The sequence below is a fragment of the Desmodus rotundus genome, chromosome 6, assembly GCF_022682495.2.
Source record: "Desmodus rotundus isolate HL8 chromosome 6, HLdesRot8A.1, whole genome shotgun sequence".
Lineage (NCBI taxonomy): Eukaryota > Metazoa > Chordata > Mammalia > Chiroptera > Phyllostomidae > Desmodus > Desmodus rotundus.
Genome location: NC_071392.1, coordinates 79,312,540 through 79,328,026, shown reverse-complemented (window position 1 = coordinate 79,328,026; position 15,487 = coordinate 79,312,540). Strand labels below are relative to the sequence as shown.

Below are 15,487 nucleotides of genomic sequence, written 5' to 3'. Positions count from 1 at the left end.
ATCAGGCTTTGCCTGGGCACCAGAAAGATCCAAGATCTAACTGGAGTCCAAATGTATGAACCAAAGTCCAACCTACATTTGAAACATCTAAATCAGGTAAAGACTCCAACAGAAAAAAATACCCTATCAACTTTAATAACGCTTCCTGGTCATCCAGGAGAAAATGTATTACTTACTATATATTTTCCAGTGCTGAGGTCTCTGATGTGAAGTTTCTAAAGCCCACATCCAACTGCCGATTTGACTGCTACTGTGTTTAGATGTCTAACAAGCATCCCAAACCGAACATCCTCTAAATGGAATTCCTGCTCTCCACTCCTCACCTACCCTCTGTCCTCGCTCAGTCTTCCTCACCGCAGCTAACAGCCCTGGCTGTGACCCCGCAGCTGGTGCTGTCCTTGAGCCCACCCCCCCTCTCTCTGTCTGCTTCCAGCCCTGCACCCAACCGGATCTATCGACAAATATTACTGGCTCTCCCTTCAGCAGGGGCCTCAAGTCCAGCGCTCCTCACACTTCCACCTCTGTCACGTTGGCGCTCATGACTGGTTTCACCTGGCCACTCTGCTTCCATTCATCCCTCTCCCTGAAATCCCTCCTCCATTTATGGCCAAAGGGACCTTTTAAACATGTGAGTGATTGTCTGACTCATTTCGCTTAGCATGATACTCTCAAGATCCATCCACATGGTCTCAAATGACAGTGTTTCAGCTTTGCTTATGGTTGAATGGTATTCCACTGTGTACACGGACCACGTCTTTATCCAGTCCGAACACGCTAAGTGAAACAAGTCAGATGGAAAAAGTCAAGACCCACGTGATTTCAGTCACATGTGGGACAGAAACGAAAAACAGCAAATGAACAAAAACTGAAGAAAAAACAAAATGAAAGCAAATGACCAAAAATGAGGAAAAACAGAAGCTCATGGACACACACAGCATGGCAGTTACCGAGGGACGGGAGTGGGGAGGGTTGTAAAGGGTAAAGGGGGCCAAATACACGGTGACGAAAAGAGAGTTGACTTTGGGTGGTGGGCACACAATGCAGTATACAGATGGTGTAGCACGGAACTGTACACTTGAAACCTGTGTAATTTTATTAAGCAATGTCACTCCAATAAATTTAAGTTTTAAAAAATTGAGAAAAATGTGAATGAGTGATGAATGAATATGCCTCCCGCGCAAAGCCTCTTACGGTGCCTGTACCTGCCCCTCTACGCCTGCCCGCCCCCTCGTGCACCAGGCCACCGTCAGCTGGACTCCTCTCCCTTCCTACCCTGACTCTGTCTCAGGGCCTTGGGGGCGTTTCTCCCTCGGAAGAGCCTGACACTCTTTCCCCGGTCTTTGCACAGATGGTTCCCTCTCACTGCCTGGCCACGTTTCTGCTGAATGCTCTGTCTAAAAAGCAAACAAGAAGATCCCTGTGCTGGTCAGCCGCAGCCACCCCCTGCGCTGCCAGGAGGACAGCACTGGCCACGTGCAGGCCCCCGGACAGCCGCCATCCCATTCCAGGGAGCCCTGAGCATCCAGCACGCAGACTCAAGGGCTCGGGGCCACAAACACAAACTACCTCCTTAATAATTTTTATGCAAATGATACGTTGAAATGATATTTTGGTTACACGGGGTTAAATAAAGTGTGTTGTTATAATTTATGCTTTCCTCTTCTTTGCAAATGTGACTGTTAGAAGATTTAAATTATCTATGTGGTTCGTGTGTAGCTCACTTTGCATTTCTATTGGACGGCACCGCTTGGCTCCATTCTGCTGTTTTAATGTCTTAGTGGCACTTCTCTGAGCTATCGTTTTGTTCACTCACTGGCTGTTTCTCCTCATTAGAATGTGCTTCAAGGGGAGCAGCGGCCCTGAGTGTTTTTCCATTGCTAGGCCCCAACCTTCAGAACACTGTGCGGCAAAGGAAGGCACTCGATAAATATTCACTGAATGAATCAATCAGCAATTAAAGACTCCTCATCCTTTCTTCCTACCGTTTCTGTAGGTGTAAGAGGTTACCAAAGCGAAACAGAATATTGCAGAGGGAGAAACAAGAGGCCAAGGGAATAGTACCTTGGGAACTACGTGTATTTTCTCGAATTATTATTTTAGTTTCATCTCTTTAATCGGGTTTTTAATTCTGAAGGAAAGGATCACGGTCCCTGCATTTGATTAGCAGACACCTTAGTAGGAATATCAAGGGCAGTGGAGTCGTCATAACTGCAAAACCACCACATTCTGCATCCTTACTACGTGGCAGGCATTGTATTAATCATGCCATTTATAAAACTGTAAGTTAGGAATTATTGTTTCCATTTCTAGGATGAGGACACTGAGGGTCAGTGAACTTAATTAACTGACTTAAGACCGACAGCCAGCTGGTACAGACATCTGACCGGGTCATTCCGCTGCCACAGGCCTGGCCGGCACTGAGTCGCTGTGCTCACAACACAACATGGGCTCAAAAACCCTGAGCGTGGTTGAGTGACACTAAGCATCACACTCAGTGTAAGAAAAGGACAGCATCGATAATAACCGAGAATTACGGCGAGACTGCCCAGAGACAAGCAAGTGATTTATGACCCTCAGTGTCTTTCAACCTTGGTCCTACACGATGCTGGGTCATACCTGACTTCCAGGTGCAGGACCAGCAGGCAGCGGTCGGCCATGTCCTGGAACGATCTGGCAAGCTCACTCAGGGTCTGCGTGATCTGCTCGGACACTGGGGGGAGGTCCATGGTCACGTGGCCATCCTGAGCCGGAGACAGCACTGAAAAAGAGGGGCGAGAACCATGCCAATCATTCCACTAGGTGCCTAGAGACATTTTTGAAATGACATGCTATTTTGTCACTCGTCAGTTGTTTTTACCAATTTGGCGAGTGCTACTGTTGGCAGCATTAGACATCCAAGACAGGATAGAATGTTTCTGTCCTTGATTAAAACCAGAAGTCCAGATGACTGTTTTGAATTCACAGAATGACAAAAACAGAATCTCAGAGTTGGAAGTGACCTTAGCAGACATCTGGCCCAGCCACGCGGTCTGTGCCTGCGTCGTGCACGCATCCGCCAGTGGCTGCTCACCCACCAACATGTTTGTGGAAGGATTTGCAGGACCTTTTGAGGCAGCTGATTCCTTCTCTGAAAGCTTTGACCATCTTTTATCAAGTCGTATCTGTCATCGTTAAATTCTTTTACTTACAAAAACCTTTATTTTATTTATTTTTAGAGACAGAGAGGAAGAGAGAGAGAGAGAGAGAATAGAAACCGTGATTTGCTGTTTCGAGTACCTGTGCATTCACTGATTAATTCTTGCATGTGCCCTGACTGGAGAGTGAACCCCCAACCTTGGGGTGCTGGGACGATGCTCCAAACGAGCTGCCCAGCCAGGGCTGCCATCGTTAACTTCTAATCACTGGCTCTGCTTCTGCCAACTTCACGGTCATGCTCATGTGTCAGCACTTCAAGTACTAAAGACATCTCCTTTATCTTCCTTGAAGTCTTCCCTTTTCCAAGCTAAACAGCCCCAGTTTTTCAACCACTTTTCAAATAAAAGAACTGGAGAATTTTACAGTTCTCATACCTTACCGACACAACCACGGCAACTGTTGTACACCTCCCCTGAAATGTGGGGCGCAGGGGCAGCACAGTAACTGCGGCGGGTACTCTGACCTGACTAGAGGGAGCGATCATCTCCTTCGTTCTCCACGCCACGCTGCTTGCCGTGAGCCTACGGTGTCCGGGGGCGGGGGTGCTAGTGTGCTAGATTCTGCTTTCACTCACATAGAGCTTACAGTCCACTGAAGTCCTCAAAGTCTTCTGGGAAAGTTTTATAAAGCTACCTTCTACATCTTCCCTAAGTAACTGAAAAAATATTTACTAGCACTTGGACACTGCCTTCAGGAAAATACTAAACAGCAAAAATGTGAACTACATTTATTTACGTCTGCACTTTTGTTGTACGTCCAGTTCCCTGCAATTTCTCCAAGGTCACCAACAGTTAATGTGGCAATTTCGTTCAGGAGTCCTTTTAAGCCCTGACCGGACTGGTGTGGCTCAGTGGGTTAGCTATTGTCTGGCAAAGTGAAAGGTTGCTGGTTCGATTCCCAATTAGGGCATATGCCTGGGTTGCGGACCAGGTCCCCTGACTGGGGGTGAGTGAGAGGCAACCGACTGATGTTTCTCCCACACATTGATGATTCTCTCCTTCTCTCTCTTCTTCCCTCCCCTCTAAGAATAAATAAGTAAAATCTTTAATATCTTTTAAAAAAGAAGTCCTTTTAGTTCCCTAGAGCCTCAAAGACTGGCCTTGAGTCCTGACCTCACTACTTACTATGTGACCAGGAGCTAATTACTTAAATTCTGTGTGCCTCAGTTTCTTTTTCTGTAAAATGGAGATAATAGCAACTAGAGCATGGAGATGTTGGGAGTATTAAATAGGTTAGTGTAGATAAAACACTAAAACCAACAGCACATAAAACTCACTCAACATTAACATAAATAATAAACATGAATAATTACTATTGCTCATTAGCATGCGATTTGTCCAGGTTAAGAAGCTTAATGATAGCAACAAGTTACTTAGAAGATAATTCCATCCATCTTGAAGTTCAATTTCCATTTATCAGTATTTTTTGCTTTTCCATCTGAAAATTCTTCTCCTCACTAGAGGAGACAGTGTCCCCAGGACGTGGCAAGGCACGGCTGACTAAATGTCGGGCTGTGCTCGCCTCAGAGGGTCGGAGTCACCTGTGGCTGCCGCAGTGGCTGCCGCTGGGGGCTTTCAGAGCTTTGTCTATTCCTAGACTCTTGCCCAACCCACAGGAGGGACCAGAGAGAGAGCCTCGACCTAGAAGGCCAAGCTCCCCACTACGGAACCAGACTTTAATGAATTATCACAGCAAACATAGAAGAAGAACAATTTCATTTATAGGAACTGATGTGGAAGGAGGAAGGGAGTGTAGTGCTGGAGGTTTAGGATTATCAGCAGCCTCGGCAGCCCCTACGATGCTCCCCGACTCGATCTGCGGGAGGCCAGATGTGTGACGTGGTGCTCCCCCTCTAACGTCGACGTTATCCACGGGGCTTCATCCCCGCGTCAGATCGCCTGCGTCAGATCACGGCCTTCCCAATGCTTTCGTTTGGGAGGCTGGATGAAAGCAACTACAGGTGACGGTGATGGGCCTTTCAAAGCATGTTAGGGCTTTTGAGCTGCTGGACTACTCAGCGGTGTGACACCAACTGTGGCACAGAGAGATGCTACGTACCAATGAAGAGGCAGAAATCAGATCCTGAAAAACTCGGACTCATGGTCTGAGGTTCAAAGTTCTACAGCCACCCCCCTTATCAGTGGGGATATGTTCCAAGGCCCTAGTGGATGTCTGAAACCCTGAATGGTACCGAAGCCTATATAGACTCTGTTTTTTCCCTATACATATTTACCTTTTCATGTAAAGGAAGTGCTTACAGCATCTATTTGTCCAAATTGCCAGCACCTGCCACTTCTCTTGTGTTTGGGGCCACTGAGAAGTGAGATAAGGGTGACTCGAACGCAAGCACTGTGATACCGTGGCAGTGGGCCTGGTACCGCAGGAGGCTACCCCCCGGGTGACTGACCAGAGGGCAGCGTGCCGGGGGGAGACGCTGGACGAACGGATGAGCCACGATGTCCCAGGCAGGGGGAACAGGGTCGTGGGGGATCTCATCACGCTACTCAGAATGGTGCTCACCTTAAAACTTATGAATTGCTTATTTCTGGGATTTTCTATTTCATATTTTTGGATTGCAGTTGCCTGTGGGTCACTGAAAAGCAAAGCCGCACATAAGCGGGGACTATTGTACTTATATCGCAAACTCTACCAAAGGCGTTCTGGGCAAATTACACCAAGAAAGTAAGATTTATATATATATCTCAACTTCTTATTATAGAAATATATAATTTCATTATGTGTAGAAACTGCCCACTGCCAAACCGTGCCTTTAAAAAACATCCAAGTAGAGTAACTTAATGGCAAGCTAAGTGGCCGAGATAAAACGTGCAATGAATGAGGTAAAAACAGTTTAGAATAGTAACGCTACACATTTTGCTTGACTGCAATCTATAGCAAAAACCTAACATTTTAGTAAAGCGACACGGAAAAGTAGGCTCAGATTTCTATTGCAAACTGGCCTGTGAATTTTTGAGGGCTCACTGAAGTTTACAAAGTTTTCTGAAGGAGAAGGAATACACTGAGCAAAGAAATGCTGAGCACGGCAAACGAAGGCAACAAAGAATGAACTAGCTTTTACACGTCAAATGGAAATCTACAGAAAAGCAAGGCTGGAAGAATCTGCTGTGTGGGAGATTACAGTCAAGACGGAAGGTTGCTAGATACCCCCCCCCACACACACACACCTTGCACAAACCCTTTTAGAGGCCACGTGGTTATTTATCTTGGGGATTGCTTCACATCGGCAGACCACGCGTATATTGTGGGCTTTAAAAATACCAGCACTTGATCATTTTATTAAGACGTGCGGTTTGAGCTATTTTTCTGACACTGGGGGGGTCACATCAGATCATTCACAGTATCCTTGTTCCTCGTGGAGCCATGGCACAAAAGCAGGCACCTCTGAGACCCCCAGCGGACTATCTGTAGCAATGCCGCTGCGGCTTTCTACACCGAACTGACTGGCCCATGAGGAAGCGGAATCTTGGTCTCTGGGCCAAACCCTGCTTGTCAGGTGAAGCAGCCGAAATTTCTGATTTTCCTTTGCTCACTCCGCTAGAGACTCTGGAAAGCTAAAAGCCTGCGTGCCCACCCTTGCCTAGTCGCTAGAGGTGGCTATGTGTCACCGTATGGCCAATGACCCTCAAAGTATTGGATTCTTCTTTGGCAACTTGATCTAACGCTGGGCTAATTCTGCATCTCACCTTCGGACAGGGAGGCAGAAGAAAACAAAAGTCTGGATTGGTGCCACTGAAATTTTCTGGATTTTATTCTCAAAAGAGTCTTCAGTTCCACTTGTCCACCCTTCACTAGTGCTTGGCCGGCCCCTTTCCCTTACACAGCACGTTTCCCAAATTCAGGCCGCTCTCCCCAGGCCCTCTGTCCTTGCCGCTCTCCGTTACTCCCCCCTTGAGGACATCAGATTCTTAGCAAGACTTCAAAAGAATTGTCAGCACTTGCTTTCTCTGTCCTCTTGCCTTCCCTGAACCCTTCCCTGTGCCATGATCTATTTCTGCCTTCGCTTCTTTGTTAAATAACGATTCTGATAATCGCCAGTGATAGTCCAACTGCCGAATCCCCTGGGTGCTTTCCAGCATCAACCCCACTCAACACGACTGGCCATTTCCTCCTTGAAATTCTGTTTTCTTTTGCCTTCTATGTTTTCTTTTGCCATGGTCCTCCGGGTGTCTTTTCACCTCCCTGACACTGTTTCCACAGTTTCCCTCACCCCTAAATGCCAGTGTTCCCAAGGATTTTTTTCTATTGGTCTCCCTTACTTGTCATTCTGTACGTTCTCTGGGTGAGCTCATACATTTTCATGGTTTTTGCTATTATCTAGGAATGGATGACGCCTGAACTTCATTCGATCAACTGTTTGCCAGCTAGCTTTAGCAGTGCATCCCACAGGCATCTCAAATGCAATGAGCTCGCAACTGAACTCATTATCTGTCTCCAGCATCTGCTCTTTATCCTGAATTCCCTGTAAATTCCCTGTCAATTCAGGAATCTCAGCTGCAGACATTAGAGTAATCTTTGAATCTCTTCTCTCCCTCACTCCCCTCAGCAAAGACTAATTTCTGCCAACTTTATATCATATATGTTTTCTTAATGTATTCTGTCTTTTCTGTATCTACTGTCATTTTCCTGGTTTGGCCCTCATCTCTTCCATGGACTACTGGTATAGTCTGCTGACATCACGCTTTGTCCCTACCTTAAGTCAATCCTCTATATTTAGGTAATTAAATGTGAGGTGGACAAGAGTTATTTATCTGAGGCACACATTTGGCTATGTTAACTTTTTGTAAACACCAATGCTTTTTTTTTTTTAAATTAAGCAGAACCAATGATTTAATTGACCAACATAACAGGACAAATAATCCATATAACAACAGATTAATAAAGATCAGGACTGAGAAGGAAAAACTTGCCGTATACAACTATGACTTTCTCAGTTTCTTGAGTATGTTCTAGAAACAGAGTGGGTATAGGGAAGTAGTTCATTATAGTGGTTTCCTGGGCTATTCAAACCCTTGCGGAAGTACAGTTTAAGGCAATTCTGGTCAATGCCGACAGCCCAAGCACTCTCCCTATAAACTGGGTTGCCTGTAGAAGCCAGGCTAACTTCATGAGGCCATCTTGCTGCAACTGAGACGTGGGCTCTCTCTTTTCTACTGACATCAAACCCCTGGCCGATCGAACACCCAGCATCTATCTCACAAGGCAAACCAACATACTAACTGTCACGGAGAAGCAATCAGCGGAGTTCATTAGGGTGTCTCAAGTGGTTCCACATCCCAATATTAACCACACTGAAATCTGTTTAGGTCTTAAAATTAGTCAAAATTGGACTTATTCAGACCCAGAAGAGCATCTGTTTTCAAGGATGCAGCTGCTACACTTTCCGTGGCAGCTTACTGTGCCTTCTTTAATTGATTCATATGAGGGTGTCCTTGTGCATCTGCAATATTATCTAAAATTGTTACAACACGAGCTTAGACCGGTATCAGCTGTCATCAAAGTAATACATTGAAAAGGGACGGATGGTTATCACAGCAGGGAAAGAAAGGTTAATTCTGCGGATTCAAACTTTTTAGCAGAGAGAAAGAGACAATGAGGGATGATCCCAGGAGATTTTCTCCCTGGAAAACATTTTAGAAGATCACATTTCGGTACAATCACTATTTGACTCCTCTTCCTAACTGCACAGAGAAATGACAGACACCACAAAATGATCTCTGCTTTAGCCTGGATGGAATTACCTAATTCCCAATCTTATTTAGAAAATTGTGGTGATCACACCTTCCTAACTCCTAGAACAATGTGTTGTTAGGTTTTATAAATAATTTTGAGATCCTTTGATTTTGTTACCTGGATGACATTTAAAAAAGAAAAAAATGGGAACACTGAGTAGGCTGGTGACATTAAGAATTAATGGGACATACAGAGTCAGTGGGCCGTGGCAGGAAGCCCCCCACCCCACCTCCTTCTCCTTGGTGAGTGCCTGCGGGACGTGCTACTACCGAGCCTGACACGGGGGTAGATTTTCAAGGGTTATATACCCTATGAAACCACAGTTCCAAGTTGGAACTTGAATGCCAGCTAGCTCTACCTTGACCTTCTTAGTTTTTCTGTACCACGATCATTACTTTTTATTCATTCCCTTGAATTATTTGCAAGCCTATAAGAGTGAATCTTCCCCCAACCCAGTGTTTTGTACACAGTAGACACTTCATAAGCATTTGTTAAATAAATTATTTATCAATAAACCTCCTGGTTTCTGGAATGAGTATGTGACCTTCACGGGCTAATTAGATGCTAACAATTAGCATCTAATTTGGATTTCCGTAGGATAGAGATGTCCTTCCCTCCTTATTTAAGTCAATGGCTCCAAATTAAAATTTCACGGTGACAGCCCTGGCCGGGTAGCTCAGTTGGTTAGTGTCCCTCTGACACACCAGGTTGCAGGTTCGACCGGGTCAGGGCACATACAAGAATTAATCAATGAAAGCACAAACAAATCAAACAACAAATTGATGTTTCTCTCTGTTCTGTCTCTCCCCATCCCTTCTTCTCTCTCTAAAAATCAATTACAAAAATTTCATGGTGACGCTTTTTGACCACTCTTTCTCTTTCCTGGGACACATTTTTAACACCCAGCTATTCTTTGCCAACAGTCCTAGCCTTAGCCAGTGTTATCAAGCCATTTACTAGACCCCGTTCCCACCCTCCAAACCATCTATAACCTAGTTTTATTTTGCTATGCTTCTACATTAGGATGGGTCTTATCTAAGAAACATGTTCAGTAGGTTCTCTTTATTTTGCCTATTTCAGAAGCAATGGCCCTTTTGTCCCCAAATAAGAACTATTTCTTTTCAGTTCAGATTTCCTCAGAAATTTTGGGTGTGAGCTAGCAAAGCCAATTGGTTTTTGAAAGTCAAATGCTGACTCGGATTGTTCCCTGACCTACAGAATTAGGATTGCAAAGAATGGGGACACGGTGCGCATTGTCCAGCCTGGACCCCAGTCACGCGCCCACGTGCACAACCAGCTCTGGAAGCACAGCCCAGGCCAAGACACGACACCTGGCCAACGGCCCTCTTCTGTCTCACAGCGTGTGCAGGGGCGAAGGCTCCTCACTGCTGCCTCGGCCCGGAGCTCTTTTGTTCTCGCTCACAGTGGACGAATGGCAAACGGAAGGAAGAAGGAGATAAGGATGGGGGACCTAGAGGGGAAGGTGAAGGTGTCCTACTTACATCTGCATTTCCAGGGTCCAGTCACCTAACTGCTAATAGACTTATGGTAAAAATGCACGCTTCCCGGGAGTGCGGGAGGCAAAGACCTACTTTCCGTGGTACTGTGCTTTATTGTAATGGTCGTGGGTTCTGCCTTCCCCGTGTTGATGACAAGACTGTGGGCAACGTAACTGCTTAGTGTTCTTTGGAACATCTCCCTCTCATTCCTTTTTCTCCCAAATGTCTTATATTACCCCAATTATAGAGAGTAGCTCTTTGGGGAGGAAAAGATATGCTTGTCCCACTCACTGCCCAGGTGATGACTCAAATGGTCAATACCACTTATATGAGAATGTATTATTATAAGGCCACCCCTCCGCCCAAGATCAAACTTTTATAAAGAATTTAACTTCAAGGATCCTAATTAATTTTCATCTCTATGAAGCCATACTCTTTAAAAAAACGTATTTATTGTTCCACTTATTCATGCATTCATTGGTTGATTCTTGTATGTGCCCTGACCGGGGATCACACACACAGCCTTGGTGCATGAGGATGATGCTCCAGCCAACTGAGCTGTCAGGCCAGGGCCTGAAACCATATGCTTCCCTGCTGCTGCCCAGAGAAATGAAATTCATTCGTTCACTTTTTATTTCCTCTAGAACACAGTCTTAACAACTCTAAGGCTCTTTTCCTCGGTTACGCAATGCAGAGTCGCTGTGAGGACCAAATGGGAGCCTTGGCCCCTAACAAGGTCCCTGCCACAGAACCAGAGACCGTCCTTGGAACTCCAGGCACACTCTGCCTCCCCTCATGGCTGGGACCCGCTTCCGCTCGCTCTGTGCTTGCCTAAGGCACCCCTGGCAGAATGTGAGATCCACGGGAACAGAAGCAATACCTTCATTCTTCCTGTTGCCTTTCACAGCCTACAGTTCTTCCTTGCACTCAGCAATGATGCCTGTTGAATTTAATCTTTAAGGACAAATCAAAGAATTTTATATCTTTTTTTTTTTCATTATATCTTCACAATGCCTTTAACCTAACATCTCCCAAACAGTTCACTGGCCTGGAACATTATTCTACTTCAAGGGTAAGCAACTAAGCTCCAGAAAGGCTACGGGTGTTTGAACCTGAAGAATCATTCCAAATATTGACCTAGGTAGTGGGAACAAAGGAGATTTGTGTAAGGCGCATTGTGAGGAGCCAAACAAAAATAAAAACCATGGTGAAAAAGAAAGCTGTTTCCTTAGGCGACCACAGGATGAGAGGCCAATTCTGAGCCCACGGCACACCCTCGACGGGGCACCATTCCGCAGAGGGAAAAACACGTCCAATTAGTCACGAAGCAGGGCTCCATGGCGGTAACAAGCCTGAGCAAGCCCAGGTCCTCCAAGGCTTTCAGCTTTAGGCTCCTCCCTCTGCACAGTGCAAACCAGCAGACACACACGTGGCTTTTCCCCTTTGTCAGTGACAGTGCAGACCGCAATCTCTTTGGGACCTTGGGGGAAACATTAATATTGACTTTTCTTTTATTCCAAATAACCCTCCCTGAGGCGTTGTAAAAACCTAATTATCTACTCAAAAGGTGAACAGTGTGGCCAAATCAGCCCCTGCTGGAAATGAAAGTTTCTAGAAATGGGGGAAAAAGCTAACAAAAAGCGCCCGTCTTCTGTTGAAAGGTACAATTGTGGAGCCATATTAGATTTCCAGGGACTTTGTAAGCCTTTTGTATTTCTGTAAAACCCCACATCAAAGAGCACCTTGAAGTGTTAACAAATACTTAACCAGATATTTCAGGCGAATAAGTGACACAGATTTTTACAGAATTTTAGAGGCAAAAATATTATATGGCAAAGAGATAACACTTATCTCTTGTTGAAATAGCACCCTTCCAGCTTCAGCATTTGTAAACCCTCCAAAGAGCCTTAGTGGATGGCTCATTCACTGTGCAAAGCAGAAACATTGGGCCGATGGACAAATGGTGAAGCCGAACCAAACAGAAATAAAGCACGTTTTCCGATATGACACAGCAAATAAGTGCCACAAACAAAGACAGAACTACAGGACTTAGATTTAAACTCCCACATGGGGTCTTTCTTCAAGTTATCTTTTTCCGGCAGCCTTTTGTCCTGAGTTCCCTGTCGGGGCAGCTAGACCATTCATGACTTTAGACCCAGGCTGAGAAAGAATCATTACCTTCTTGACTGAGAGCAAGTGCAAGCTCGCTTTTATGCTTGGATCCCCAGTACACAACGCGGTTTCTGGAGCCAGCAGGTGGCTGTCAAGGACAGTGAACAGGAGGGTGCCCCTCGGAGACAGATAGTCCTGAGTTCAAATTCTGACTTTCTCAGAGCATTTGGGCGAATTTCTCTGTAATAGACTCGCCGTGTGTAAAGGGAGGATCACCAGACCTAATTCACAGGATCCTGATGATTCAATGAGAAAATACAGAAATGCTTACAATGGCGTTAAACGCCCACGTGCCTGATATATGTTACTACTACTATCATTTATTCTACATACATGTGTTCAATAAATAAATAATAAAAGCTCAGTCTCCTTCTCCTCTATTGATAGCCTTATGTAGGCTTTGGAACAATGAGACTAGCTTTACACATGTAACGACAAATCCTGGTGAGTACTGTGGCTGCAGACCACAGCTGGCCGGACCCTAGAATCCCTGGTCACTCGGATCCTATCAGTGCGTGGACATCGCAGAGACGACCGACTTATCTGGAAGACGGAGCTGAACTTGCCACCAAGTACGCAATCACCGAGACTAGCTGTGCAGTTGGCGCCAGCTTCCTCTGGAGCACGTCGGGAGTGAGAAATAGGGGCAGAGTTCGGCTGCCAACACGCGGTGCGGGATTTGCAGCGGTGGATCTGGTTAACGGCTTCTAGTCAGCGAGAACAAGCGCGGCCACTTCTCCAGTACGTGGTAAAGGCAACGGTTAAGTGCTCAGAACAGACGCTCCGCGCAGGCGAAGTGGATGAACTGGTGCCATACACACACTGGTTAATGCCTTGGGAAGGTTAATAGTACGCAGCCACATTTCTGTCTTTATATGTTAGGAGCATGTGAGTACTATTCATGCATCCAATCCGGTCTTGCTACATAATCCCTAAAATAATTAACAGTTCATATAGAATCAAGTTTCCTAAAAGCCAAAAGATAAATAATCCGGCTTTATGCCAGGTAAGGGTAAGCTACATAGAAAAGCAATCATTTCATCTGTCAGATGATTATATAATTTCAGCATATTACCTTAAAATCTAGAGAATTTTCTCCCCCTAAGTAAAAAGATATGAGTGTTCTCAATTATGAACCTGATTTCCCTAAGACAACATTTCTTTTTGACTGGCCACTTATGCATGGGCTCGGAGAGTGGTTAAATCCCGCCTCAACCACTTATTAACTGAATAACCTCAGGCAAACTGTTAAAGCTGTGAGCGAGCAATTATAATTTCTGTCTTGGAGGATCACTGTAAAAATTCAATGAGATAAAACACATGAGGTATTTAGAACAGTGTTTGGCACGTAGTAAGTGCTCAGTAAATCTAAGTTATTGCTGTTGGACCTCCTGGCGAGGACCCTGGAAGACTGAAACTCCTGGACTTATCTCATTACTCGTCAAAACACCTTGCAAAAAAACAAGACAAAACAAAACAAAAAACTGGAGCACTGTGGGCTTAGTTGCTCAGGTGGCCGGGGAACAGAGAGGAAACAATATATGGATATACTGAGACATTTACACTGTGTAAACTCATGACCATCTGAGTTGAAAATAAGGAATCACAAAACTATCAGAACACAACAGACTTCTGGAAATGTTCAGTGAAGACAAGCGGGAGGAAAAGGGGATTAAGAAGGGTGGCAGGTTTAAATTTTATCTTGATACCAAAGGAGAACTTGCCTCAGAGTTGCCAGTTCAGTTACTAAAAGAGGCGGCATTTCAGGCAGGCAGGAGAAGCGGCGGTTTCGGGAAAAGGACGGAATGATGGCGCTCAGAGCCAACGCAGTGTTCCCCACACTGTTTTGAGGGAGGCAGGGCGGGGATCTCTGTTTTCAAGGAAAGGGTGCCTGCAGGGCTTGGCCCTTCAGCGAAGTCGCTCTAGCATGGAGAAAGGACATTGGGGAAAACTGAGACACTTTCCGTGTTTGAGAGATGGGGTTTGCCTTACTCAAACGGGGCCTGAAAGGTCCTATTTATATTTATATTTTGATTCAGTGCTTATTTCACGGTCACAGCTTATTTTCCTGCTGCCACAGGCACTGTGAGGACAGCAGAGGAGAAATACCCGTGGGGGTGTGTCCACCCGTGTTGCAAGGGAGTAATGATTATGAATCCATACAGCCATGACACTTTGACCTGAAATGATAGAAATTACTGTCACTCAAGGAGACAGAAATTGTGTTATAAATTATTTCAATAAACACATGAAGACACTGACAAGTTAGGACTTTTATTCAGGCTGAAACAGCTGAATTGGGCTTATTTTGGAAAGATGGCTTATATTTACTACCATAGGAGATGTGTTATTTTATTTGCTTTCTTGGGAATACATTCCCCTTGCTAATACCCGACATTAAATTTACTATAGAAAGTGAGACAGGAAAATACCCTGTGCCCTTGTCTATTGTCAAGTCAGCATCACCTGCAGCCACCTCCCTGGAAGCTGGGGACTGTAGGAGTATGTATATTCTATACATAAACTATAGGAACTATATTCTTCCAGCTTCTTGCCAGCAGGGTTTGGGGTTTAGATTCTGGGAAAGGTGCTCCCCAAAGCAAAGGGGAAGGCATTGTTCTGCTGGGCACGCAGGTGGCGCGCAGGGGCGCTCCTGCAGCGGCTGCTTCTTCACCGGGTGCCTTGCCCGCACTTCCTCCTTCCCAGCAAGCCACAGCTGCTTCCTTGCTCTCTGCTTCCATCTAACTATACTGTCTAAGCCCTTTACACAGTTTTTAAAACATCTAATACTACATATTAAATTTCTTCTTGCTTGAGGAACCTAGAAGTGGTTTCTGTTTTCCCGACAGCCGTGATGAATAAATATAACC

General features: G+C 45.3%; 1 protein-coding gene across 1 annotated transcript in view; it reads right to left on the bottom strand.

Annotated features, from left to right (window-relative positions):
• Positions 1–15,487, bottom strand: part of EXOC4 (exocyst complex component 4) — a 672,527-nt gene that overhangs the window by 57,080 nt on the left and 599,960 nt on the right. The window contains exon 15 of the mRNA XM_024554980.4: positions 2,617–2,758. Coding sequence (XP_024410748.1) covers positions 2,617–2,758 — 142 coding nt within the window. The remainder of the gene's footprint in view (positions 1–2,616; positions 2,759–15,487) is intronic.